We start from the raw sequence: 27,371 nt of genomic DNA on the forward strand, positions 1-27,371 counted from the left end.
TGTGTGTGTGTGTGTGTGTGTGTGTCCTGGTAAACCCTTCATTATAGAGACAAAATGTCCCCACAAAGATGGCAATATCTGAAATCATTGTCTAGTTAATATTCGCTTTCACATGTTGATGCATTGGTTTTGCTGATGTGATAATATGCGCTTACATAATGAAAAGAAAGTAAAGAAAACGCTTTATAACCGGCAACTTCTTTCTGCTTAATGAAAATGTGCCTTTGAAACATTTAGTTGTTAATCACTGGATGTCTGATCCAAATACCATAAACTCTGATCAGATCATGAAACAGAAATGATATGCTTTAGCATAAGCCGTGTTCTGGAAATAAACGTTTATTGCATTTGCCTATTTTTTTTCCACTCATAATTGCCCACACTTATCTTTTACTTAAATCAGATCTCACACTACGTAAGAACCTGTTGCTTTATATTCAGCGTTAAAGTGGAAACTGTCTCGTTTATAGTAAGTGATGTGGCTCTTAAAAGAGCCGTTGGGGAGTGATGCGCGTGCACAGCAGCGGGTTTAAGCGCGCTCTCCGCGGATACGGCGCGCCAGCTGGATGTCCTTGGGCATGATGGTGACTCTCTTGGCGTGGATGGCGCACAGGTTGGTGTCCTCAAACAGACCCACCAGGTAAGCCTCGCTGGCCTCCTGCAGGGCCATGACAGCGGAGCTCTGGAAGCGCAGGTCCGTCTTGAAGTCCTGGGCGATTTCTCTCACCAGCCGCTGGAAAGGCAGTTTGCGGATCAGCAGCTCGGTGGACTTCTGATAGCGGCGGATCTCTCGCAGAGCCACGGTCCCGGGCCGGTACCGATGGGGCTTCTTGACGCCGCCGGTGGCGGGCGCGCTCTTCCGCGCTGCTTTAGTCGCGAGCTGCTTCCTCGGGGCTTTGCCGCCGGTGGATTTACGAGCGGTCTGTTTGGTTCTTGCCATTGCTGGAGTTTCTTCTCTCTCGGTCCTGCTTGAGCTGGAATAAATACTTTCTGTAACACGCCTCCTGTTTTTATAGCATTGGACCGTCTCGAGCTCACAGTGTCGCGATGATGCAGAGGCTTGTGATTGGCTAATGTGTGTGACGCGCTTATGACTGTTAGCCAATGACTGCGCGTTTCCTCTTTTCAAGCAAGCGGAGGGTTTCCCGCTCAAGATGCTTTTGTTCAGTCGTGGACTATTTTGCTCATCAATCAGTGCAATAAAGACATCCATAGGCTTTATTCCCACATTGCGTTATTTATTTGTTCTGAAATAATCGCCTTAATTCTCAGTAGTTTTGCAGATCTCGGATCAGAACAGAATCACGTTACAGTCAGTATAAAAGCTCTGCAGTCAGATATTAACACACACACACACACACACACACACACACACACACACAGATAATGTAAAACACAGGATCGTTCAGTAGAGCAGATATTAAAGGACAAAAGATCCTCAGTAACATTGATCAGTTTCTGTTACACTGGAAATCTTCTGAAGCGATGTATAGTTTTTGATATTGGATAATCAGTTAACCCTGGCCTCCAGGCAACATAGTCTATTTTAGTTTATTTTTATTAAAATGAAACACCCATTTATTGGTCAAACCTTTCTCAGGGGAGAAATACTAATCAATGAAAGTGCAAAAAAGTGGTCACATGACCCACAGGGGTCCATTTTGTGTCTAGTTTCAGCACATGTGCACAGGTCACATGACTCCATATTTTCCCATTGAAAAAAATAGCACTTTTTTACTCATTTGCGTCCACTTAATTACCCACATAAAATATGAGTGACCTTCCCTGGTAATTAAAGAAATATTTTAACCCTTTCACGCATAGTGGTCACTACAGTGGACAACTATTAAAAAAGCATTGATTTTGCACGGGTTTTTATGGCAAAGTTGCACATCAGCCTCTTCAGTGGACCCTGGTGCATCATCCTATAAATTGCAACCAAGTGGCAAGCCGTTGTGTTTCGATTTTTTCCCCCTCCAAACCAAGATGGCAAAGGGTCAGTCAGACATGCCAAGTTGCTCCGGAATATCCACCGATTCCTTCTATTCTAGGAGACTCTTGTAGGTAAAAAAAATATTGCAGCATCAAGCAATATCTAATGAGTCATATCACAGTTACATTTTCCAAGTTTTGATTTTAGATTGAGAGAAAACTCTGATTAATCACATGTCCACTGTAGTGGACGTCATGCATGCAATGGCTATATTTCAGCTACAATTCATAATTATAATGTGAATATTGTTTTTGAAATTTAAAACTTAAAAACTAAATATGCATTGACTTTTTCTACTGTAAATAAAAGTATTTGTATTATTAGAATGTAATTTTCATTGACATTGAAAAAAGTCATGTGATTACATAATGTATGACACTTGTAATGCATTACTTTACTTGTTAGATCAAAAAGTAATCTGATTTCATAATGCATGTTATTGTAATGCGTTTTTTTACTCATAACATCAAAAAGTAATCTGATTACGTAATGCATGTTGCTTGTAATGCTTTTCCTTCCTCATAACATCAAAAAGTAATCTGATTATGTAATGTGCGTTATTGTAATGCGTTTCTTTACTCATAACATCAAAAAGTAATCTGATTATGTAATGCACATTACTTGTAGTTAATTATTTGTTAGATCAAAAAGTAATCTGATTAGGTAATGCATGTTACTTGTAACACATTACTTTACTTGTTACATAAAAATCAAAGATACGCGAAGTGCAACTTGTATGAAGTTGTATGAAGCCATTGCAATATTTTGCATTAATATTTTTTGTATATATTTTATAGTTTTCACATGATTTGATATAATTGCATTGATTAGTTTGTTAAATTCACATACTTTATCTGTTTGATTATTATCTTATATTTAATACAGTATATCTTCAGTTTAAACCATAACCGCATGCTGTCACTCAAGTGGACATCTGAAGATCTCTTTGAAAAATTTGTAAAAAAATAAAATAAAATAAAATAAAAATAAATTCTTGTTTTTCATGCCCTAAGAGCAATAAAAACACATAGGAAAAAAATCCTGACTGAGGTTATCATAATTCATGCATGAAAGGGTTAAAGAACTTTACATTATATATCATCAAATGTTTTAGAGTACACAACAGAAAACTGTGTTGCCTCAAGGCCATACCAGACATACTGTTGGATACAAATACATTATATTTATAAGGAAAAGGGTTAATATTATCTAAATATATTTGCATTTTTGCATGATTTTGTAATGCACTTAGAACAGTAATTCACATACTAAATCTGCACATATTATGATCTGCACATTTTCTGTAGCACCTAAAAAGGTATAAAACAACTGCAGTTGATGAGGGTGAGGAAGAGGAGGATATAGTGACAGTGAATCCTGCAGGGAGAGAGAAGATGGAGATGAAGATGGAGATGAAGATGAAGGAGATGATAACTTGATATTATGGTTTGGTAATAATTGTGTCCATCTATGGTACAATGTTCCCTGAGAGCAACAGCCAGATATGAAATGTTACTTTTTATTAAATATGAAATACATTAAAAACTGGTTAAATGTGTTCATTCAAGTGTCTGGTTAAAGAAATTGAGATTTTCAATAAAAAATATTTATTTTTTTCTACATGAAAATGTCTAACGTTTTAATTTATCCTTGGTTGTACCATGTTACCACATACTTTAAATGAATTGATGTTATAGTTTGCAATTTTAAGCAAAAAAAAAAAAAAAAAACCACCACAAATAACTCCATATTGATATATTGCACATCATAAGGTTTTAATATGAGAAGAGATGGGTTGATGTCTGATTGTGTTTCTAGTTTTGTTGGACTAAACATGTAATTTCTATATCTTCAACCTGTTGAGATAATGGTGTTTATGGTTGTTAACCAAGAAAAGCGCTCTCTGTCAGATAAAGTGAGTGGCTCTTAAAAGAGCCTTTGGTGGTCAGCGAGACTGCAGCGCTTATTTGGCCTTGGCGGGCTTCTCGGTCTTCTTGGGCAGCAGCACGGCCTGGATGTTGGGCAACACGCCGCCCTGAGCGATGGTCACTCCGCCCAGAAGCTTGTTCAGCTCCTCGTCATTGCGCACCGCCAGCTGCAGGTGCCGGGGGATGATGCGGGTCTTCTTGTTGTCCCGAGCGGCGTTTCCAGCCAACTCCAGGATCTCCGCGGTCAGATACTCGAGCACAGCCGCCAGATACACAGGAGCTCCGGCACCGACGCGCTCGGCGTAGTGGCCTTTGCGGAGGAGCCTGTGGACACGGCCGACGGGGAACTGCAGCCCTGCCCTGGACGAGCGAGTCTTGGCCTTTGCTCGAGCTTTACCGCCGGTTTTGCCTCTGCCGCTCATTTTAACAATCAGTTTCTACAATCTTCACGGTCAGAACAACTGAATGAAGAGCAGCAGCTCCACACACTGTTTTTACACGAGAGTGCCAGTCGCCCATTGGCTTAGAGTCTGATAACATTTCAACCAATCACTGAACTTCCCTCCAAAGCCCAGCCCCCCTTTCTGGCGGGAATAATTATGCGCAAGTATTTGTGACGGTTAAGACCATGCAGTTTAAGAATACTAAAAGCACTGACTGGTATTAAATGTAATTTTACAATTCACCTAGTCAAAAACATATTGGGAAACTGCTGGGAATATGAGTAGACATATCTGAATAGCTTTGGCTGGACAGCAGGCTCAACAGATAGGCATCAGTAATATCTATATTAGCCCACAGTGGCTCTATTCACCTTGGCTCTTCTCAATGCCAACAGTTGATTTGCAAATACTTAAGCCAATAAATCAAAACCAGAAATATGTTCCAAAAGAGACAGACGCTGCAATGTACATTCCTCACTTTATGAATCTGCAAGAAGAACTGCTAACAATATATTAGTATATGCAACTGAGACGGCTGCTATTCAGAGAGCCTTACAGTGGGTGGAAGAAATCAAACAGTACTTACAACTTGCACTTACAATTATATTGAATGGAAAATCTAAATCTAGGCAAGTTATATTAATAGAAGTACTACAAAGTTTGTATAGAATCTGCCAAATGAGAATTTAGAGTCAAATTTGTATGAGTGTCAGAATTTACTTCAGCACACACATATAGACATACTTACCTTTGAGTAAATCAGAAATTAAAGGTTAAGTTAAAGTAGCTGTCAGAGAGATGGGATAAAGGAAACAAAGGACGACAATTGTATAATATACATAAACAATTTGGCCATGTAAGAACTGATTATGAGAATGGAAATGGTTATATATCAATATCTCGATTGAGAATTGAAAACTATACTCTTAATAAATCACTCCAGATGACAGGAAAACATGAATCCGGTCAGTGTAATCACTGTGGACTTCCAGTGTAAAGCATGTGCTGAATAACTGCAGTAGGGCATATGAAGTGAAAGAGTAAAAAGAGGAATTAAAATCTGCTGCCATTGTAGTACCCTCACCGCCTGATGAGGGGAGATATGTGTATAAATTAATACAGGACACGGAGCTGCTGCTGCTTCACTTATCTGTATTGTTTTTTAATACAATTTAAAACAATTCAATCACTCTTATAGAATAGAATTATTCTTTCTCAATCAATGACAGTGCATCACTTCAATAGTAATCACAAAATATAGAACAGAATTACATATACAGTACATACAGTATTTTCCCTTTACTGCTGTCTACAGATTAAGCATTATGTACTATGAAATATTCACTGATAACATTTATGACATTTTCCATGTGAATAAATCCTAAAAATGTGTTCATGTTTGCCAGAATTATTCTTTCTGATACACTTTTTTAGTACAGACACTCATTTTCACAGTTATTTGGCACTTACAACTTACTCATTGTATTATTTCACCAAAACACATGTTATTTGTGGACTTTACTGTTTACTCTAATATTGCGTATTTTCTCTGAGACCGCATGGTCTCCATCACTAGCATGAAAATGTGTAACTAGCACGCGTGACGCAGCACACAGACATGACTTGAAGCGAACTTTTACATGTCCGTCATAACAGTAAACTTAAACACTTTAAACAATGTAGTTAACATTTCTTAAACTCTTACATGTCAAAAACACACTCTCATTGCTTTTATGTAATTCATACCTGATGAGGGGAGATATGTGTATAAATTAATACAGGACACGGAGCTGCTGCTGCTTCACTTATCTGTATTGTTTGAGCAGCGCGCGCGTGCCCCACCCCCTCCCAAAGCAGGCGAACACTCCCCAAAGGTGAAAGCAATCAAATCATAGAACGATTGAGCAGGGAACATTAATCAACGGAATAAACACATTTAAGAAATAAATTCTCTTGTCATCCATATATCTTACATATAACATATTTACTACTATTTACTTATTTAAATGCTTATATACTTTTGTAACCACCACACCATTAATTCTCTGACATCAGAACGTACTAAACACTTCTTATAAAGGTTATAAAGCTCTAATAAGTTTCCTGAAAATAACAAAGTTATATAATATAATATGGGTCGATTTTTGATGTTGTTGTATTATTATTATTTTCCCATGATATCATCACCTCACACTCCATCCCAGTAGGAATATAGGGAATATGCACCATAAGCTGGTTTGCCAACCGCCAAAACATCAACAGAAGAAGAAGAAGAAATACTAAAAGAGTGCTGGTTTGTGAATGATAATGTCTCACATTTTTGGTAGGACAGCAATTAGAGATGTTATGAATCTGGATATTACAGAAATTCCAGTTAGTCCCTTTATTGTAATACTATTTATATTGGTTGCTTCCCACACCTCAAGTCTATTTTTATCTACAATATAAAGTTAAGAATTATAAATCTGCACCTAAGTGCATCTATCCATGATAAAAGTTCATCTATCCATGATAAAAGTGCATCTATCGATCATAAAAGTGCATCTATCCATGATTAAAGTGCATCTATCATCATAAAAGTACACCTATCATCATAAAAGTGCATCTATCCATGATTAAAGTGCATCTATCCATCATAAAAGTGCATCTATCCATCATAAAAGTGCATCTGTCCATGATTAAAGTGCATCTATCCATGATTAAAGTGCATCTATCGATCATAAAAGTGAATCTATCCATGATAAAAGTGCATCTATCCATCATAAAAGTGCATCTATCCATCATAAAAGTGCATCTATCCATGATTAAAGTGCATCTATCCATCATAAAAGTGCATCTATCCATGATTAAAGTGCATCTATCCATCATAAAAGTGCATCTATCCATCATAAAAGTGCATCTATCATCATAAAAGTGCATCTATCCATGATTAAAGTGCATCTATCCATGATTAAAGTGCATCTATCGATCATAAAAGTGAATCTATCCATGATAAAAGTGCATCTATCCATCATAAAAGTGCATCTATCCATCATAAAAGTGCATCTATCCATGATTAAAGTGCATCTATCATCATAAAAGTGCACCTATCATCATAAAAGTGCATCTATCCATGATTAAAGTGCATCTATCCATCATAAAAGTGCATCTATCCATCATAAAAGTGCATCTATCATCATAAAAGTGCATCTATCCATGATTAAAGTGCATCTATCGATCATAAAAGTGAATCTATCCATGATAAAAGTGCATCTATCCATGATAAAAGTGAATCTATCCATCATAAAAGTGCATCTATCCATCATAAAAGTGCATCTATCCATCATAAAAGTGCATCTATCCATGATAAAAGTGCATCTATCGATCATAAAAGTGCATCTATACATGATTAAAGTGCACCTATACATGATTAATGTGCATCTATACATGATTAAAGTGCATCTATCGATCATAAACGAACTCCACAGGCTCCAGGGGTTAATAAAGGCCTTCTGAAGCAAAGCCATGAGTTTGTGTAAAACTTTATAAAGTAATATAACTACATACGGATGGGTTAGGGTTAGGGTTCCACTTACACCTAAAGCGCATCTTAGGCGTAAGTAGACTGCGTATGGTCGTTAAGCTAGAATTTTACTTAGTAACGTGTTAAATATGAATATTTTTCTTGCCCAAACTCATCGTTTTGCTTCAGAAGGCCTTTATTGACCCCCGGAGCCTGTGGAGTTCATGGATAGATGCACTTTCTTGAGCTTCAAACTGATGGTTGCAATTCACTGCCATTATCAAGCTCTGAAGTGTCAGGGTGTTTATTAATGTCACACTGCATGTTTTCGTCTGAAAGAAGAATGTCATTCACACCTATGGATGAGGGAGAGTAAATCATGGGCTAGTTTTCATTTTAAAGTGAACTACTCCTTTAAGTTGTGACTTAGAGTGAAGAATACAGAGAGAAATACTTCAAGTAGAATTTAAAAACACATATTGCATAAGTTATTTTATTATTAAGGTTTTTTTCCTTCCCATTAATGCTTCACATTCCAGTCCAGAGTCCAACCGCCATTAAACCAAATATCAAATGTGTACAAAACAGATGATAAGAGAAAATGGATTCCTAACTATTCATTTAACGTTGTGGTTTTTGACTCTGACAGTCAATATGTGTAAAACATTGTTGAACTGGAGTGGTAAAACAACAATTTAATAAGCTCTTCAAATTACATCAGCAATAATCAAGAGTTCAGGATAAAGAACCACTGATCTAGAATAATGTTCATATTTTGGCCCTGATGTTTTCAGGTTTCGGCAGAAGAGGTTCTTACGCACAACAGACCCAGCAAAACAAAACGTTAGAATTGTTTCAACATCATTGAATGTTTCTGTTATAATCTGAGCAAATCTGATGGAAGATCGAGTGATCTGGCTGAAACCGGAACAAACCGGACCAGACCAAATCTAGTCTGGACACAATTTCCATTCAGATTGCACCTGTAAACTCAACACTGATCCATTATCTTCATCTTTCAGTTCACAGCATCATTTAAAAGAGAAAAACAATCTGTCTAAATGATGTTTTATTAACAAGGTTCGGGAGGAGCAGGAGGTGCAGATAATTAACCCAATTAGCACAAGTGGAGATCAATCAGTAATCAACTCAGGACAATATAAATAACAGCAGAACCCACCTCTGTTTCTTGACAGTTTATTCAGCATCCCACCTCCACCCCATCTCCTCACTTTTAGTTCTGTCTACTCTTACCAACGGGGGGAGTACTCTGGGTTCGGGCAGAAATTCCGAGCTCGGAGCCCTCCACCCGCACAGCACGCCAAATACACATAACCTTTACCGTAATAATTATATGTAGATGTGAACTCGTGAAATATATATGTCTCACATAATGGACTATTGTAAATACAGGACTATGTTGTGAATTAGCATTTATAGTGGTTAATATGAAATTATGACCCGTGCTCTTGCTTTAAAAGATAAGCAACTCATTTTGATAAGCAACAACATCTAACACAATCATTTCCATTCACATGCTCCATACGGTATGAGATGAATGACGAATCCTTTATTACAATGAACATGTTTTTATGTCTTAAATGCGTTTTTTACAAGTTAAAACATTAATAATGTGTGATCAGATGTATATATATTTATGATTATGATGATGATGATTATAAGGCCAGAGATGAGAGTCACAGACAGACTCTGGATGATGTTCTTGTGCTTCAAGCGGCCCAAAACACCGTCTGTATCAAAGCCTCCCCTCGACCCTCACTGATGCTGATGCTGATGTCATTAAAGTCTCTTTCAGTCTGTTCATCAAAAAAAAAAAAAAAAAAAAAAAATGTTGTACCATCAAGCAATATCTAATGAGTCATTTCACAGTCAAATTTTCCAAGTATTGTTTTTAGATTGGGAGGAAATCCTGATTAATCATCTGTCCACTAAATTGGACATCGTGCATTAATAGCTATATTTCAGCTACAGGTCATACTATTACTGTGACGGTATTATTGAAATACTTTTCTGACTGTAAATAAATGTATTTGTGTAATTAGAATGTAATTTGGGGCACCTATCTGCAAAATTCACTTTTACATTACGTTTGAACATAAATGTGTGTATTTTGAGCTAAAACTTCACATACACACTCTGTGGACATCAGAGACTTATTTTACATCTTGTGAAAAGGGGCATAATAGGAGCCCTTTAACATCAAAATAGCAATGCGATTAAATACATAATGTACATTACAAGTAATCACAAATGATGTTTTATTAACAAGGTTCGGGAGGAACACGTTCAGATAATTAACACAAGTGGAGAGCACTCAGCAATCAATGGTAAGAGGTATATATACTCAGCAGTCTCACCTCATTCCATTGACAGTTTGCAGCATCCCTCCACCACCCCTTCTCCACGCTTCTAGTCCTAAGCACTTACATACGGGGGGAGTACTCTGGGTTCGGGCCGAACTCTGAGCTCGGAGCCCTCCCTCCGGACAGCACGCCAAATACGCTTTAAACTTTACTCCTTCAAATTATATGTAAGTGTGAACTCGTGAAATGATGTACGTCACTTGTAATGCATTACTTTACTCCTTACATCAAAAAGTAATCTGATTAGGTTATGCATGTTAGGAAAAAAATCCTGACTGAGGTTATCATAATTCATGCATGAAAGGGATAGTGAAAAAGTCCTTTGTTTTCTGGATCGAGAATCAACTTTATTAATGAGCTCATAAAGTTCCACAGTAATGTATAAGCAGCTTTTCATTCTCTTTACCCAACAGATGATACCTAAAATATTATGTTTGTATTACACAATCTTTATCTATTTACTGATGCTAAAATGTGGTTTTCAGAAATAAAAAAAGAAAATTAGATCAGAATGGGACCAAAGTTAGCAGAAGTGAAAATGCAGGGGAAAAAAAGACTGTTATTGGTCTCTTTCCTCCAAGCGCCGTCAATGTGTTTATAAGATGTTTTAATCACACGATGGTGCACAATATTTGTTTAGAAAAGCTAATTTTCTCAAACTACTATTAATAAAAAGAGCCGGAAATGAAACAAAAGAAACTGTGTCGTTCAAACATGGGACGGTAGGCGGGGTTATCATTTAACCGCCTGTGATTGGCCCTCGATCCGCTCGTGATGCTTTGTGTTGTCCAGTGAAACACGAGTTTATGGGTTCGGCCAATGAAAACAGGCAATCAGAAGGTCCTGTGTCTCCTTGTAAATTAGCATAGTGCAGCGCATAAAAGCCTCAGAGTCGCTTCTGAGTTCACACTGACTCGTCAGCTCTGAGATCATTCCTCATCATGCCTGAACCAGCCAAGTCCGCGCCTAAGAAGGGCTCCAAGAAGGCCGTCACCAAGAGCGCCGGGAAGGGAGGAAAGAAGCGCAGAAAGTCCAGGAAGGAGAGTTACGCCATCTACGTCTACAAAGTGCTGAAGCAGGTTCACCCTGACACCGGCATCTCCTCCAAGGCGATGGGCATCATGAACTCTTTCGTCAACGACATCTTCGAGCGCATCGCCGGTGAGGCGTCTCGTCTCGCTCACTACAACAAGCGCTCCACCATCACGTCGAGAGAGATCCAGACCGCCGTGCGTCTGCTGCTGCCCGGAGAGCTGGCCAAACACGCCGTGTCTGAGGGCACCAAGGCCGTCACCAAGTACACCAGCTCCAAGTAGAGGCGAGGAGGCGAGCACACAAAGGCTCTTTTAAGAGCCACACACTTTATCCTGGAAAGAGCTTATCATGCGTGCAAGATTAATACATACATGCATACGTGTGTGTGTGTGTGTGTGTGTATATATATATATATATATATATATATATATATATATATATATATATCCTTGATAGTATGTTAAAAATATTTTGACATGAGTATTATCCGTGAACTAAATGATCATGTTTGACACTACAACACTGCCTTAAATTCTCCAAAACTGTGCAGATTCATAATTCTCCATATTTCAGCATAACAAATGAACCTAAATCTCCAACTATAAGTAGGCCTATATACTGTATTTTATCTGCATGGATGTTCAGTTCACTCACATAAAGCGATAGAAACTTCTTGATTGTTTATAAAGATGTCAAACTATTACAGCTCTAAACTGCTAATGTAGACAAACATGACTATGACTTACTCACCAGTTTTACAGACTTCATATTTCCATGTCAAATTCAAATATTTCAGTGGATTTCATTTTGATCTTATATGTGACCCTGGACCACAAAACCAGTCACATGGATGGAAGATTTATACATCACATGAAAGCTGAATAAATAAGCTTTCCGTTGATGTATGGTTTGTTAGGATAGGACAATATTTGGCCGATATACAACTATTGAAAATCTGAAATCTGAGGGTGCAAAAAAATCTAAACATTGAGAAAATCGCCTTTAAAGTTGTGCATTTCTGTTGCGATTGTGCTGCATTCACTCACACAAATAAATCTTTTATATATTTACGGTAGGAAATGTACAAAATATCTTAATGGAACATGATCTTTACTTAATAGCCTAATGATTTTTGGCATAAAAGAAAAATCTATAATTTTGACCCATACAATGTATTGTTGGCTATTGCCACAAATATACCCGTGCGACTCGAGACTGGTTTTGTGATCCAGGGTCACATATGTCAAAAATGAACGGCTTATACCTCAGCACAGATGTTCTAGTGTTCGTATTGGTCATCAGTCCTCCTCTAGTGTACCTCTAAACTGTGGAGTCCCACAGGGATCAATCCTCGGGCCGGTATTGTTTACCCTGTATATGCTACCTCTGGCTTCCATTTTTAACAAATACGGAGTATCCTTTCATGCTGATGATACTCAGATTTATTTTCCTTTAAAACATAACGATAAAAATGGTTTACAACTCCTGTTGGCCTGTTTAAATGACCTTAAGCTTTGGCTTTCATGTAATTTTCTAAATTTAAACGAAAATAAAACTGAAATAATTATATTTGGGCCCAAGGAAACCTGTGTGCTTGATGTTGACCGTGGTTCTCTTGGCCCATATGAGACTCAATGCGCCACGACCTAAAACTTGAGAAACAGATCAGTACTGTTGTAAAATCATGCTTTTTTTCACCTTCGCCAACTCTCTAAAGTGAAACCTTTTTTAACTCAGAGTAGTTTCCATACAGTGATTCATGCTTTTGTAACATCTCGACTAGACTACTGTAATTCACTTTATTTAGGTGTCTCTCAGTCTTCCCTCTCCCGTCTACAGCTAGTGCAGAACACAGCTGCTAGACTCCTCACTGGGACCCGCAAGTATGAGTCGATCACTCCGGTTCTGTCCAAACTGCACTGGCTACCTGTCAAATTTAGAATTGATTTTAAAATTGTATTATTTGTTTATAAAGCCCTGAACAAATTGGCCCCTCAGTACCTGACCGATCTACTTTGTCCGTACACTCCTTCTAGAACCCTGAGATCCAGTGATCACTGTCTACTCATTGTGCCTAGATCCAGACTTACAAAACGAGGCGATCGGGTTTTTGCGACTGCAGACGCAAAACTTTGGAAAAACCCTCTACATCAGATTAGCTCCCTCTGTTTCCACCTTCAAATCTTTAAAGACTTATTTATTTTCTATGGCTTTTAATACTCCTTGATTCAGATACGATTATTGCTTATTTATTGTTTTGTGTTACTTTATTGGTTGTTTTATTATTTTAATTATTTTAATTTATTTTTTCCCTTCTGTTCTGTACAGCACTTTGGTTAGCCTTGGTTGTTTTTAAATGTGCTTTATAAATAAATATTGTATTGTTTTCATGCATCATAAAGTTTACACAAGAAACATTAACGGGAGTCCTGTACGTTTAGGCTCTACAGGAACAATAAATGACAGGAATATGGGACTGTGTTCATGTGTGTTTTATTACAGGACTTTCTTCCTCTGTTTGCTTTAGATCGTGCCTTTGCTTTTCATTATTATCTATAATTTAGTCATTTTAAACGGCTTTACATCTGTGGACCAGCAAGCTTTTGACCTACTTATATATAATATAACATGTTAGTCTGTTTACTGCACCTTTTTGACACAATAAAGGTCATAGAAAAATAAATGTCATTTTTGTTTTTAATAAACTAGTAAGAAATCTGAATGGCTGGTAATATTTATAGAGCCAGTTCTGAAAAGTGCATCTAGTTCAACATTAAGCTTCAATAATTGGGTAATTTGCATTATTAAAACAAAATTAAAAATGAATAGTTGGATCCTTAAAACCTCAGTCCAACCGAACAAAGCTGGAAACACTAATACTGTTGGTTTATGAATAAAATAACTCTATCATTGTTTAATCAGTTTCAATAGCAAAATTATATCAATTTAAGCGCATCAATGTCTAAAGTTTGTTGTTTTAGGTCGAGAAGTTTCCCAGTTTTGGTTCAGAGTTAAAGAGAGATGGAGTTTGTTTGGTTTTACATGTGAATCACTAAATTTCCTCACTAAAATGGTGAAACATGAGGAAAATTATGTTTAAAATAATTACTGTGTGTCATGAGAGTGTTTCTTTCCACAAGAACAAGAGTAAGAAAAATATATTCCTGGGTCAGAAAACTAGTGGCCTAAATAGTCTGACCAAAACCCCAACATCTGTGCAAATATATCAAACATATACTGTAAATATTATCACTGTTTTATGAATTACATTTTAATAGTGGTTAAATCAAAATATTACAATGAGTGACATGTGCTTTATTATTTACATTCATTCCTTTATCAGATGATTGAGACTTATGTAGGAAATAAGCTTAAGGAGGCAATGACATGAGAAATGCAATACATAGTTTCAAACACTGTCCAGAAAAGTACAAGCTGGAACAAGGAGAGAAATAAGAAATAGGGAGAAAAATAAGTCGTTTTAAGTCACTTGCTTTAAATGAAAAACTCATTCAGAGCTTTAACACAATCATCAACAAGCCGAAGACTGAGAAACAAATGACGATTAGTTTTTTTTTTAACGTGATATGATGTACAATCCGCTTATGAAAACAAGTTAAAACTTTTAATACTGTGTGATCATACGTATATATATTTAAGATTATGATGATGATGATGATGATGATGATGATTATAAGGCCAGAGATGAGAGTCACAGACAGACTCTGGATGATGTTCTTGTGCTTCAAGCGGCCCAAAACACCGTCTGTATCAAAGCCTCCCCTCGACCCTCACTGATGCTGATGTCATTAAAGTCTCTTTCAGACTGTTTGCTGAACACACAGAGGACGCCTTCAGACTTTTACACTCTTTTACAGTAAAACTTTCCATCAAATGTACACGCGGCTTTTCCCCGTGACTGATGCTCGCCTTGGATTTGATCTGATGGAGGCAAAATAAACATTTCCTCTTCGCGTATTTTAATCTCTAATGAAAGCCCAGAACCTCTGCTTGCTGTTCACTTTGTTTTGACTGAGACAAACTATTTAATCGCTCCAGTTTTGGCCCAAATGTAAGAGAAGAAAACACAAGAGTCCGCGGCTCGTGGACGCGCACAGACAGCGAGAGCGCGGGTTGAGTCTACGAGGTTCTCATGTGTTGTTTAAAGGCGCAGCGCCGCTCGTGCGCTCCTCATTCACTGCTGAAAGCAGACCGTGTTTGTTAGCTCGCAGATTATCCGATCGGAGAGAGAGAGATTATGGCAGAAACCGCCCCCGCCCCGGCTGCTGCCGCCCCGGCCAAAGCGCCCAAGAAGAAGTCCGCTGCGAAAGCCAAGAAAGCAGGTCCCGGCGTCGGCGAGCTGATCGTCAAAGCGGTGTCCGCGTCCAAGGAGAGGAGCGGCGTGTCTCTCGCCGCGCTGAAGAAGGCGCTCGCTGCCAGCGGCTACGACGTGGAGAAGAACAACTCCCGTGTCAAGATCGCCATCAAGAGCCTGGTGACTAAAGGGACTCTGGTGCAGGTCAAGGGAACCGGCGCCTCGGGCTCCTTCAAGCTCAACAAGCAGCAAGCCGAGAGCAAGAAGAAGCCCGCGGCCAAGAAAGCGGCTCCTAAAGCGAAGAAGCCCGCGGCCAAGAAACCCGCCGCTGCCAAGAAGCCCAAGAGCACCGCAGCAAAGAAGCCCGCAGCCGCGAAGAAATCACCCAAGAAGGCCAAGAAACCCGCCGCCAAGGCCGCTAAGAAGGTGACGAAGAGCCCCAAGAAGGCGAAGAAGCCCGCGGCCGCGAAGAAAGCAGCCAAGAGCCCGAAGAAGGCCAAGGCGGCGAAACCGAAGGCGGCAAAGCCTCAAGCCGCCAAGCCTAAAAGAGGAGCTCCCAAGAAGAGATAAACATCTACTGTGCTTCATTACATCAAAGGCTCTTTTAAGAGCCACCCACTACCTCCGAGTAAAGAGCAAAACTCGTGTATTTTAATAATTCGTTTATTTTGAAAGCAAATAGCCCATATGTGGTTTTAAACTACTGGGATTCATGTAATCTGAACAATGTAAAGCACTAAGATAAGTCACCTGGTATTGGAAAACTCTTAAACCAATTGTATACAAATAAAAAGGCCAAAAAGCTAATGAGGGTTCTGACAGTGATCACAGTTCAAATAAGATGTACAAAATAACAGTACAAAATATAAACACACACACACACACACACACACACACACACACACACACACACACACACACACAGGCATACCACTATACTGGAGAATTGTGACAATAGAAACAATAAGCAGTGGTAAAACTCCAGTATTACAAGAGAAACACAATACTGTACAGTATCAGGTCAATCTGCACAGAATATACAGTGTGGTGACGAGGGTGAAGCGCTTTTATAATATCCATTTTTGTACCTATTTGAATATTCTACCACAAATATTTCAATGATTTCATCTATTTGTCAAAACCTGGTGCATAACTATTCCCGCCAGAAAGGGGGGGCTGGGCTTTGTAGGGAAGTTCAGTGATTGGTTGAAATGCTATCAGACTCTAAGCCAATGGGCGACTGGCACTCTCGTGTAAAGACAGTGTGTGGAGCTGCTGCTTTTCATTCAGTTACTTCGACTGTGAAGATTGTAGAAACTGATTGTTAAAATGAGCGGCAGAGGCAAAACCGGCGGCAAAGCTCGAGCGAAGGCCAAGACTCGCTCGTCCAGGGCAGGGCTGCAGTTCCCCGTCGGCCGTGTCCACAGGCTTCTCCGCAAAGGCCACTACGCCGAGCGCGTCGGTGCCGGAGCTCCTGTGTATCTGGCGGCTGTGCTCGAGTATCTGACCGCGGAGATCCTGGAGTTGGCTGGAAACGCCGCTCGGGACAACAAGAAGACCCGCATCATCCCCCGGCACCTGCAGCTGGCGGTGCGCAATGACGAGGAGCTGAACAAGCTTCTGGGCGGAGTGACCATCGCTCAGGGCGGCGTGTTGCCCAACATCCAGGCCGTGCTGCTGCCCAAGAAGACCGAGAAGCCCGCCAAGGCCAAATAAGCGCTGCAGTCTCGCTGACCACCAAAGGCTCTTTTAAGAGCCACTCACTTTATCTGACAGAGAGCGCTTTTCTCTTTGATTGTTAACTATTAACGTCCTATAGTCGTTTAGTTGTGGAAAAAATAAGCTCTTTAATGGCGCTTTTCCACTGCATGGTACGGCACGGTTCGGCTCGGTACGGTTCGACTCGGCGCGGAACGGTTCGGCTCGCTTCGCTTTTCCACTGCGTGGTACGACTCGACTCGGTACGGCACGGTTCGGTTCGCTTTAGCTCGGTTGCTTTTCCATTGCAGTAATAGTACCGCTTCAAAATGGGTGGGACTGATCGTTATAGTTGCCGCCTCTACTGCCATGACATCATCGTAAACGCGCCACATTTCAAACGCACAACACAGGGGATGGTGCTCTTGATTCTCGGCATGTGGATGTTTTTAAATTAAATTAAACGTTCTTATAATGGTTTACTATATGGAAGGAAAATTCTTAATGTGTAATTAAACGTTGCGTTCATATTCTGGGCTCATCTGATTTTTTGTACATAGCATAGCCTACTTTATGATTTTAGTATCATAATGATTAATAAATGCACGCACAATTATCCGTGAACTTGATTTGAACAAATGCCTTTCAACTTGTGTGTGCAAAATTCAGAATTAAATGAATGTGCAGCAATCTTTACAAATAGAGAGTCTAGGCCTAATGTAGCCTACTGTTTTAAACTACTGCCATTAAAAAAGCGCATTTAATGTTAATGTTATGTTATTTTTTTTCCATCTGCCTATGTTGATTATGAAAAGTGAACAGCACGAGACGAGTAGAGAGACATGGAGCGAGTCAGACCACTTTTGACCACTTCATTAAGTTTTGTTCACTTTGTTTTCTTTAAAGTGAATTTCGTTTTGTATAAATTGTATCTTAATTTTAATAATTTTTTCATCAAACAATTGCCTGGATTGAATAAGATGCAAAATAGACAATTTAACCATTGAGGCGCCCGAGCGGTCACTTGCATTGTACGTTAACTGGAGCGCATCTCATCCTCAAATACACAAAGCTTGAAATGTCTTTAAACGAAATAATTCAAAACAAAAAGAAATAGGCTACTCTCTTATGTAATCCATTATGTGCATTTCTCTCTATAGGCGCGTTTACTACGAATATGGCGATCGTCAACTTCATCTTTGCCATGCACAGACACTGACAGAAAACACTATTTTATAAATAAAAATCAGTGCACGCGTTTTAATAAAATTAAAACTTTAATTGTGATCATTAAAATAATTGAATATTAAATAATTTGTGGCCAATTTTTGCTCATTTATTAATAGTAGGCTATATATATATAGGCTATATATAGGCCTAATTTTATTAAATTGAACAAGCGCAAAATTCAGCATTCAATCAAATATTCAAAAAGACTTAATAATAATAATGTTATTTCAACATAATATCTCGTTATTTCGACATAATGTGCGTGCAACAAGCAAGATGTGCGTTTGTAAATCCGGGGACGCGTGCACTGATTTTTATTTATAAAATAGTGTTTTCTGTCAGTGTCTGGCAAAGATGAAGTTGACGATCGCCATATTCTGAGAGAAATAACATTATTATTAAGTCTTTTTGAATATTTGATTGAATGCTGAATTTTGCGCTTGTTCAATTTAATAAAATTAAAACTTTAATTGTGATCATTAAAATAATTGAATATTAAATATTTTGTGGCCAAGTTTTTCTCATTTATTAATTATATATATATATATATATATATATATATATATATATATATACACACACATATGTGTGTGTGTGCCCTCAGCACATGCGTTAAAAATGATCCGGCGCCGCCCCTGACTGCAAGAAACAGTTTACAAGAAACTTTTTAACTGCAAGACACTACAGCGTTGGCTGTTGTCTACTGGCTATTTAAATCTAGCGGGTTTGTCTCGTGCATGGTCTCGTGTCGCAAATACAATGACACTGGTAGTGACGATTCTGTCTGACCAATCAGTGATCTTCAGTGTTTTCACGTCACATTTTAGTACCGGTACGGTACGCTTGGAACCTCAACAGAGGTGGTACCATTTAAAGCGAGCCGAAGCGAGCCGTACCGTACCGTACCATGCAGTGGAAATGCGCCATAAGCGTGCCGTACCGAACCGAGCCGTACCATACCATGCAGTGGAAAAGCGCCAAAGCGTGCCGTACCGAACCGAGCCGTACCGTACCATGCAGTGGAAAAGCGCCATAAGTGTATATCTAGAGCCCCATCTCTTCTAATATTAATTTTCTATGATAAGCAATATGATCTCAATGAGAAAACGTATGTTTTTCCTTTAAATAATCTACATCCAATTTTATAATCTAAACATTTTCATTAATTTAATTTAAGTGTTTTGCAATATTGTACCACAACAGATAAATTGAAACATTTGACATTTGTGCTTTGAAAAAAAATATTTATTGGAAACATCAATTTCTTTAACCAGACATGTTTATCTAGTTTTTAGTGTAATACATGTTTAATAAAAAGTAGGATTTCATATCCAGCTGTTGCTCTCAGGCAATGATGACTGGTACCATAGAGGAACACAATTATTACCAAACCATCAAGTTATCATCTCCATTTTCATCATCTCCATCTTCGTTCTCTCCCTGCAGGATTCATTGTCACTATATCCTCCTCTTCCTCATCACAGGATGACTCCTCATAAACTGCAGTTGTTTTATATCTTTTTTAGATGCTATAGAAAATGTGCAGATCATAATATTTGGTTGGTTGACATGACATGCAATTGTACCCGTCCATGATGTCATATACTAATAAAAATGGGTATTTGTTAAATATATTTACCTTTATGTTGTTCCTCTGACAAGATATTATTACAGCATCCCATAGCTGTAGTTGGTGTATAAAGACCTCTACTTATTTATTTTTTAATCTAAACATCAAAATTGTCATTTGGTGTGACCTTACTAATATGACAATATATCTCAGCAAAGTATTCGATAGATTTACAGTTTAAGTAACAGAGAATTAGGCAATTTTAATGGACACAGAAAGTGTTGATGTCTATGGATGATTTTAAAGCAAGTTCTGGCCAAATACATTTTGTATGTAAAATGGTGTGACACTGCAATCTATATTTTGAACGGGCAATAATTCGGACATCATTATGATGAAGGGGCCCACACTCAACCAGGAAGTTGCAGTGTCATCTCTGGAGAGGGTCGGAAGGTCAAGGTGAGTTCTGACTTTAACATTTTTAATTTAAAAGCCCTGAATCTGATGTGCTCACTAGTGGTCAATGTTTTGTGTCTTACATAAAAAATGAAACCCTTTTTTACTAATTTTACTTATTAATTCTTAAAAATCATTGCTTCGCCATGTGGCAATTTACATGCTAAGTATAAACTAGATGTTTTTAGTTAACCACGTGATTAGCTTAACTGAACAAAACGTCATATGGTGTGACCGTTTTTCCAAGTCACACCATATGAAATATTTATCACACAATATTACATCTTTTTTAATGATAAATAAATATTCGAGACATATTGAATGATTTTAATGGTGAACATTAAATTACCCATACAATTAATGTATTCCTTTTCGATTTTATACTTAATGACCATGTTTAATGATGTTTGCCATGCTTTGCATATTAAAATAATCATTTTTTTGTCTGTGTCAGGCAGAAATGTCAAGTAAAGAGATGACACAGAAATATAGACTCATGCGAGGAGAGATGAGGTCCTGAGGGAAAGGAGGAAAAGTAAAGAGATCATGCCAGTTCACACAGAACAGACACCTTCTATAGGATTGGAATCTGATCTAAATTATTAACTGTCCATACTGAGTATCGCAACTGTTCATATCCAGATTTGTGTCAGATTTTATATCCGATTAGAGCAAAGATCTTTTACAGTGAAAGTTGGTAATTGTTGTTCTTATCCAGCACCAGTGGGGTTCAACAAGGGTCCATTTTGGGTCCTGTCTTATTTACATTATATATGCTTCCCTTGGGAATGATTTTATTTTTAAATATGGTATTTCTTACCATATATTTGCCTTTAAGACCTAATTGTAATGTGTCTTGTGCAACACTCCGTAGGTTTCTGTTTTTTATTTTATTTATTATTATTATTGCTTTATATCCTTGGGATGTTCAGCACTTTGGAGTTACTGTGTTTTAGCCTGTAAAGTGCTCTATAAATAAATAAATACAATAGAATGTGACCCATGTCGTCTTCTGTAATATCTGCATTGTTTTCTATGGGTATACGCCAAAAACAACAACAGCAACGTGGAAGGGTTTGCATTAGAGATGTTTTTTTGTATACAACATGAAAATAGCTGTGTTTCCATTACCCTTCAAATTGAGCTAAATGAAATTGCGAATTGAATATACGCCCAATGAAAACACGTCAATTTTACAAAAAATAACTATATTCAAAGCCTCATCAGTTTCAGAAGGTCAAAAACACTTGTTCACACTGTCAGTCCAAACCCGATCACATCAGTATTGTCTACATTCCCTTCAGCCCTCTTCCCCGATCTCTCCTCTCCACATGTTGAAACGACCTGAAATTCACCCAAAAATCGACATGGCTCAATGTGAACAATTATCATACAACATTATATATGTTTGATATAATTTGAAATGTCTCCAACATTTGACTAATTGTAGATTGATAATATGTTTTACTGTTTAACAATTATAATTGTTGTTACAACACACACTCTCTTCTAATTTTAAAATTCATGGTGAAGGTTCTTGATGTGAGATGCTTGATTTACTCATATTTCTGAGTTTCTTTAATAACATTTTAAAAGTTTTAAAACAATGTTAGTATGTTTTATGATTTTTATTCTTATTAATGTCAACGATGTTATTATTAATAAGAATTATCTTGTTAATGTTAATGAATTGAAGTCATTGAATGTTGAATGCATATAAAATACACTTTTTTGCATTGACAAAGTGTGGTGTGTTGCGGTTCATCATGTAGTGTGACACTCATTTGGTGTGACATTCAGAATTGTGACAATAAAAGTACTTTTTTTATAAATCATGAAAAAAGTCAATTGAACTCAAGAGAAACGTGTGTCAGCATTTTTATAGATTTATAAGGAGGTTTAACATAATTCATCTAAAATATCTGGAAAAGCTGAGGAGAGAAATCTTGATGATTTAGAAAAAATAATACGAAATCTAACGAATTTGCACCAAAAAAATCTTACGATTTTAATGATAAAAAGATTTATGGTGAAGTTAGTAACTTAGGGAGAAACATATCCCATTTTCATTTTTTTATGCCTAATATTTGAATTAAAATAAAAAAAATAAAAACCTTTTTCAGGCTTATATGTCAACCACCCTCATGCAGATTTAGTATGTGAATTACTATTCGTATAAGTGCATTACAAAATCATGCAAAAATGCAAATATATTTAGATAATTCTAACTATTTTCCTTACAAATATAATATATTTGTTTTACAACCCAGTATGCCTGGTATGGCCTTATGCAATACAATGTTGCCTTGAGGTAACGCACCATTTTTTTGTTATTTCCTCTAAAACATGTGATGATATATAATGTTAAGATCTTGAAAATACTTATTTACTAACCAGTGAAGGTGACTCATATTTTTTGTGGGTAATTAACTGGACGCAAACTAGTGAAAATATTGAAAATATGGAGCCATGTGACCTGTGCACATGTGCTGAAACAAGACCCCTGCGGGTCATGTGACCCCTTTCTTTTCACTTTCATTGATTAGTATTGGAGTTCTTCTCCCCTAAGATAGGGCTGGCCAATAAATGGGTGTCTCATTTTATTAAAAATAAACTAAAATAGACTATGCTGCCTTGAGGCAACACCATACCAAAGAGGGTTAAAATAGGTATATGTCTACCAAGCTCTGATAATGTATTGGATATTAATAGATTATCCAAAATCCAAAACTATACATCGGCTTCAGAGGATGTCTAGTGTAACAGAAACTGATCAATGTTTCTGTGGGTCTTTTATCATTTAGAACTATCCGGACGACAAGTGTGTGTTAATCTCCGTCTACAGAGCTAGTGTAGTGTTTTAGCGTAGCGCGTCTGTGTTGCACGTCACCACGTAGGCTCACTATTGGCTGACGCTGGTCATGTGTGTGATGTGTGGTGACGTGCAACACAGACGCGCTATGCCTACGTGAAAAAACTCGAGGCCCAGAGAGAAGGAAATGAATAGTGGAATAAAGTCGTTATTTTTGTTGTTTTTTTGCACACAAAAAGTATTCTCGTCGCTTTATAAACTTAAGATTGAGCCACTGGAGTCACTTGGACTATATTAACGATGTCTTTAATGCATTTTCTGGGCCAGCAAGTTATAACGTCTTTAGAAGCCTATGGAGGAGTGAGCCAGCTCTCAGATTTAATCAAAAATATCTTAATTTGTGTTCCGAAGATGAACGAAGGTCTTACGGGGTTGGAACAACATGAGGGTGAGTAATTACTGACAGAACTTTCATTTTTTCGGTGAACTAACCCTTTAAACATATTAAAATTAAATTAACTTAACTTATAACACAATAGCCACAATAAACAGTACAAAACAGTAAACAGTGCAAATTGAGGTAAAGAGTGCAGAGAGAGGTAGAAATTATCCAATTGTCTATTGTCCTCCTGCCATGATTAGGAGCTGTTGTACAGTCTGATGGCCAGTGGGACGAAAGAGTTTTTAAATCTGTTGGTGGAGCTGGGCTGGGACAGCAGTCTGCCACTGAACACACTCCTCTGTAACAGAAACTGATCAATGTTACTGAGGGTCTTTTGTCCTTTAAGATCTGCTCTACTGAACGATCCTGTGTTTTACATATCTGTGTGTGTGTGTGTGTGTGTGTGTTAAGATCTGGCTGCAGAGCTTTTATACAGACTGTAATGTGATTTTGTTCTGATCCGAGATCTCCACAACTACTGGGAATTAAAACGAGTATTTCAGAACAAATAAATACAGAAATCTGAGAATAAACCCTATGGATGTTTTTGTTACACTGATTAAGTAAACAGAACAAAAGCGTCTTGAGCGGGAAACCCTCCGCTTGTTTGAAAAGAGGAAACGCGCAGTCATTGGCTAACAGTCATAAGCTTGTCACACATTAGCCAATCACAAGCCTCTGCATCATCGCGACACTGTGAGCTCGAGACGGTCCAATGCTATAAAAGCAGGAGGCGTGTAACAGAAAGCATTTATTCCAGCACAAGCAGGACTGAGAGAGAAGAAACTCCAGCGATGGCAAGAACCAAGCAGACCGCTCGTAAATCCACCGGCGGCAAAGCCCCGAGGAAGCAGCTCGCGACTAAAGCAGCGCGGAAGAGCGCGCCCGCCACCGGCGGCGTCAAGAAGCCCCATCGGTACCGGCCCGGGACCGTGGCTCTGCGAGAGATCCGCCGCTATCAGAAGTCCACCGAGCTGCTGATCCGCAAACTGCCTTTCCAGCGGCTGGTGAGAGAAATCGCCCAGGACTTCAAGACGGACCTGCGCTTCCAGAGCTCCGCTGTCATGGCCCTGCAGGAGGCCAGCGAGGCTTATCTGGTGGGTCTGTTTGAGGACACCAATCTGTGCGCCATCCACGCCAAGAGAGTCACCATCATGCCCAAGGACATCCAGCTGGCGCGCCGTATCCGCGGAGAGCGCGCTTAAACCCGCCGCCGCTGCTGTGCACGCGCATCACTCCCCAACGGCTCTTTTAAGAGCCACATCACTTACTATAAACGAGACAATTTTCACTTAAGTTTTTATGTAATGTGTGATCTGGATTAAATAAAAGTTTAGTGTGGACAATTATGAGGGGGAAAAACAGGCAAATGTGATAATTGTGTATTTCCAGACTATCGCCGTATTACTGTTTACTAAAACATACTGTTGGCCATTTCTGTTTCATCTGATCAGAGTTTATGGCATTTGGATCAGACATCTAGTGATTAATACAACTACATGTTTCCAAGGCACATATTTTCATTAAGCAGAAAGAAGTTGCTGGTTATGAAGTGTTTTGGGTTTCTTTTCTTCATGTAAGCACATATTATCACATCAGCAAAACCAATACATGAATATGCGAAAGTGAATATTAACTGGACAAGGATTTCAGATCTTGCCATCTTTGTGGGGACATTTTGTCTCTATAATGAAGGGTTTACCAGGACACACACACACACACACACACACACACACACACACACACACACACACACACACACACACACAGAGGCATAAATAGAAAAATATCACAGGTGCCACTATTTGCAATTGTACTATAAACAATATTGTAATTCGGTATCTTGTGTCCCCCTTTGTTTAATTTGCTAAACTTGTAGAACAGCACTGTTAATTATCAACCAGCAAGGCAAGTTTATTTATATAGCACATTTCATACACAATGGCAATTCAAAGTGCTTTACATAGAAGCAATTAAAATAATAAATAGAAATAAGAATAATTAAAACAGTTTAGATAAATAAAATACAGTACAGTACAAACAGTCGGACGAACAGTGGCACAGTGCTCATTCAGTAAATGCACAGCTAAACACAGAAGTGTTTTGAGTCTGGATGTGAATGTGACTGTAGGAGCACATCTGATCTCCTCTGGAAGCTGTTCCAGCATTATAGCTAAAGCGGACTCGCCATGCTTAGAGTGAACCCTTGGTATTTCTAGCTGATATGATCCTAATGATCTGAGTGATCTGTTGGGTTTATATTCAGTGAGCATATCTGCAATGTATTGAGGTCCTAGGCCATTGGATGATTTATATACCAGTAATAATACTTTAAAATCAATCCTAAATTTAACTGGGAGCCAGTGTAAAGACCTGAGGACTGGTGTGATGTGTTCATATGTTCTGGTTCTGCTCAGCGTTCTGTATGAGCTGACACTGTCTTATGGTGTTTTTGGGAAGGCCAGTGAGGAGTCCATTACAGTAATCCACCCTGCTGGTGATGAAAGCATGAACAAGTTTCTCTAAGTCTTGTCTGGAAACAAAGCATCTAATTCTTGCAATATTTTTCAGATGATAGTATGCTGATTTAGTTATTGCTTTGACATGACTACTGAAACTAAGGTCTGACTCTAGTGTCACACCAAGATTCCTGACTTGATGTTTAGTTGTTTGACCCCTAGAGTGAAGGTATGCGTTCACCTTGAAAACTTCATCTTTGTTTCCAAACGCAATGACTTCAGTTTTGTCTTTGTTTAACTGAAGAAAGTTTTGACACATCCAACTGTTGACTTCATCAGTGCATTGGCACAGGGAGTCAATGGGGCTGTAATCGTTAGGCGATAGGGCTAAGTAGAGCTGTGTGTCGTCTGCATAGCTGTGGTAAGAGATCTGGTTCTTTCTCATTATTTGGCTCATTGGGAGCATATACAGGTTGAACAGGAGTGGCGCAAGAATTGAGCCTTGAGGGACTCCGCATGTCATGGATGTCCACTCAGACTTATGGTCTCCTATACTCACATAATAACCTCTCCCATCTAAGTATGACCTCAACCATTTTAGGACTATCCCAGAAAGCCCGACCCAGTTTTCCAGCCTGTCAAGAAGTATGTTATGATCGACAGTGTCAAATGCAGCACTGAGGTCGAGTAGCACCAGCACCGATAATTTGCCTGAATCAGTATTTAAGCGAATATCGTTTATTATCTTTATGAGCGCTGTCTCTGTGCTGTGGTGCGGTCGGAAACCAGATTGAAAATTGTCAAAGTATCCATTCAAGCTCAAGAATTTGTTCAGCTGATTGAAGACAACTTTTTCAATGATCTTGCCTATGAAAGGAAGATTTGAAATCGGCCTATAGTTGCTTAATATGGTCTTATCCAGATTGCTCTTTTTCAGGAGGGGCTTGACAACTGCAGTTTTCAGCAGTTCAGGTCTTTGTAGATGTTATAATGGACTACAAGTTTTGTCTTCCGCCACATGCGCTCTGCTTTTCTGCATTGTCTTTTCATATTTTGCACTGCTGTTGAGTTTCTCCAAGGTGCTTTTTGTCTGCCACTCTTCTC

At 38.4% G+C, this 27,371-nt stretch overlaps 6 protein-coding genes across 6 annotated transcripts; 4 read left to right on the plus strand and 2 right to left on the minus strand.

The window, feature by feature from the left end:
* Positions 1–331: 331 nt before the first annotated feature.
* LOC311287112 (histone H3.2) lies at positions 332–963 on the minus strand. Its single transcript, XM_084403718.1, has one exon. It carries the CDS (start codon positions 938–940, stop codon positions 530–532), a length of 411 nt encoding a protein of 136 aa, XP_084259844.1. The 5' UTR covers positions 941–963; the 3' UTR covers positions 332–529.
* Positions 964–3,954: 2,991 nt separating this feature from the next.
* On the minus strand, positions 3,955–4,343 carry LOC311288139 (histone H2A-like; the record flags this gene model as incomplete). Its single annotated transcript, XM_084405385.1, has 1 exon — positions 3,955–4,343. One exon carries the CDS (start codon positions 4,341–4,343, stop codon positions 3,957–3,959), a length of 387 nt encoding a protein of 128 aa, XP_084261511.1. The 3' UTR covers positions 3,955–3,956.
* Positions 4,344–11,174: 6,831 nt separating this feature from the next.
* LOC311287537 (histone H2B-like) lies at positions 11,175–11,622 on the plus strand. Its single transcript, XM_084404430.1, has one exon. It carries the CDS (start codon positions 11,192–11,194, stop codon positions 11,564–11,566), a length of 375 nt encoding a protein of 124 aa, XP_084260556.1. The 5' UTR covers positions 11,175–11,191; the 3' UTR covers positions 11,567–11,622.
* Positions 11,623–15,543: 3,921 nt separating this feature from the next.
* Positions 15,544–16,329, plus strand: LOC311288194 (histone H1-like; the record flags this gene model as incomplete). Its single annotated transcript, XM_084405474.1, has 1 exon — positions 15,544–16,329. The coding sequence occupies one exon, from the start codon at positions 15,544–15,546 to the stop codon at positions 16,168–16,170; it is 627 nt and encodes a 208-aa protein (XP_084261600.1). The 3' UTR covers positions 16,171–16,329.
* A 600-nt stretch (positions 16,330–16,929) lies between these two features.
* Positions 16,930–17,414, plus strand: LOC311288200 (histone H2A-like; the record flags this gene model as incomplete). Its single annotated transcript, XM_084405480.1, has 1 exon — positions 16,930–17,414. One exon carries the CDS (start codon positions 16,930–16,932, stop codon positions 17,314–17,316), a length of 387 nt encoding a protein of 128 aa, XP_084261606.1. The 3' UTR covers positions 17,317–17,414.
* A 7,162-nt stretch (positions 17,415–24,576) lies between these two features.
* On the plus strand, positions 24,577–25,317 carry LOC311288195 (histone H3.2). Its single transcript, XM_084405475.1, has one exon. The coding sequence runs from the start codon at positions 24,603–24,605 to the stop codon at positions 25,011–25,013; it is 411 nt and encodes a 136-aa protein (XP_084261601.1). The 5' UTR covers positions 24,577–24,602; the 3' UTR covers positions 25,014–25,317.
* The last annotated feature ends 2,054 nt before the right edge of the window (positions 25,318–27,371 follow it).

This window comes from Rutilus rutilus (genome assembly GCF_951802725.1).
Source record: "Rutilus rutilus genome assembly, chromosome: 3".
NCBI lineage: Eukaryota > Metazoa > Chordata > Actinopteri > Cypriniformes > Leuciscidae > Rutilus > Rutilus rutilus.

What these genes read in the sequence shown, in the direction of transcription:
- LOC311287112 (XM_084403718.1), bottom strand. Translation starts at nt 940, where the DNA reads ATGGCAAGAACCAAACAGACCGCTCGTAAATCCACCGGCGGCAAAGCC.
- LOC311287537 (XM_084404430.1), top strand. Translation starts at nt 11,192, where the DNA reads ATGCCTGAACCAGCCAAGTCCGCGCCTAAGAAGGGCTCCAAGAAGGCC.
- LOC311288195 (XM_084405475.1), top strand. Translation starts at nt 24,603, where the DNA reads ATGGCAAGAACCAAGCAGACCGCTCGTAAATCCACCGGCGGCAAAGCC.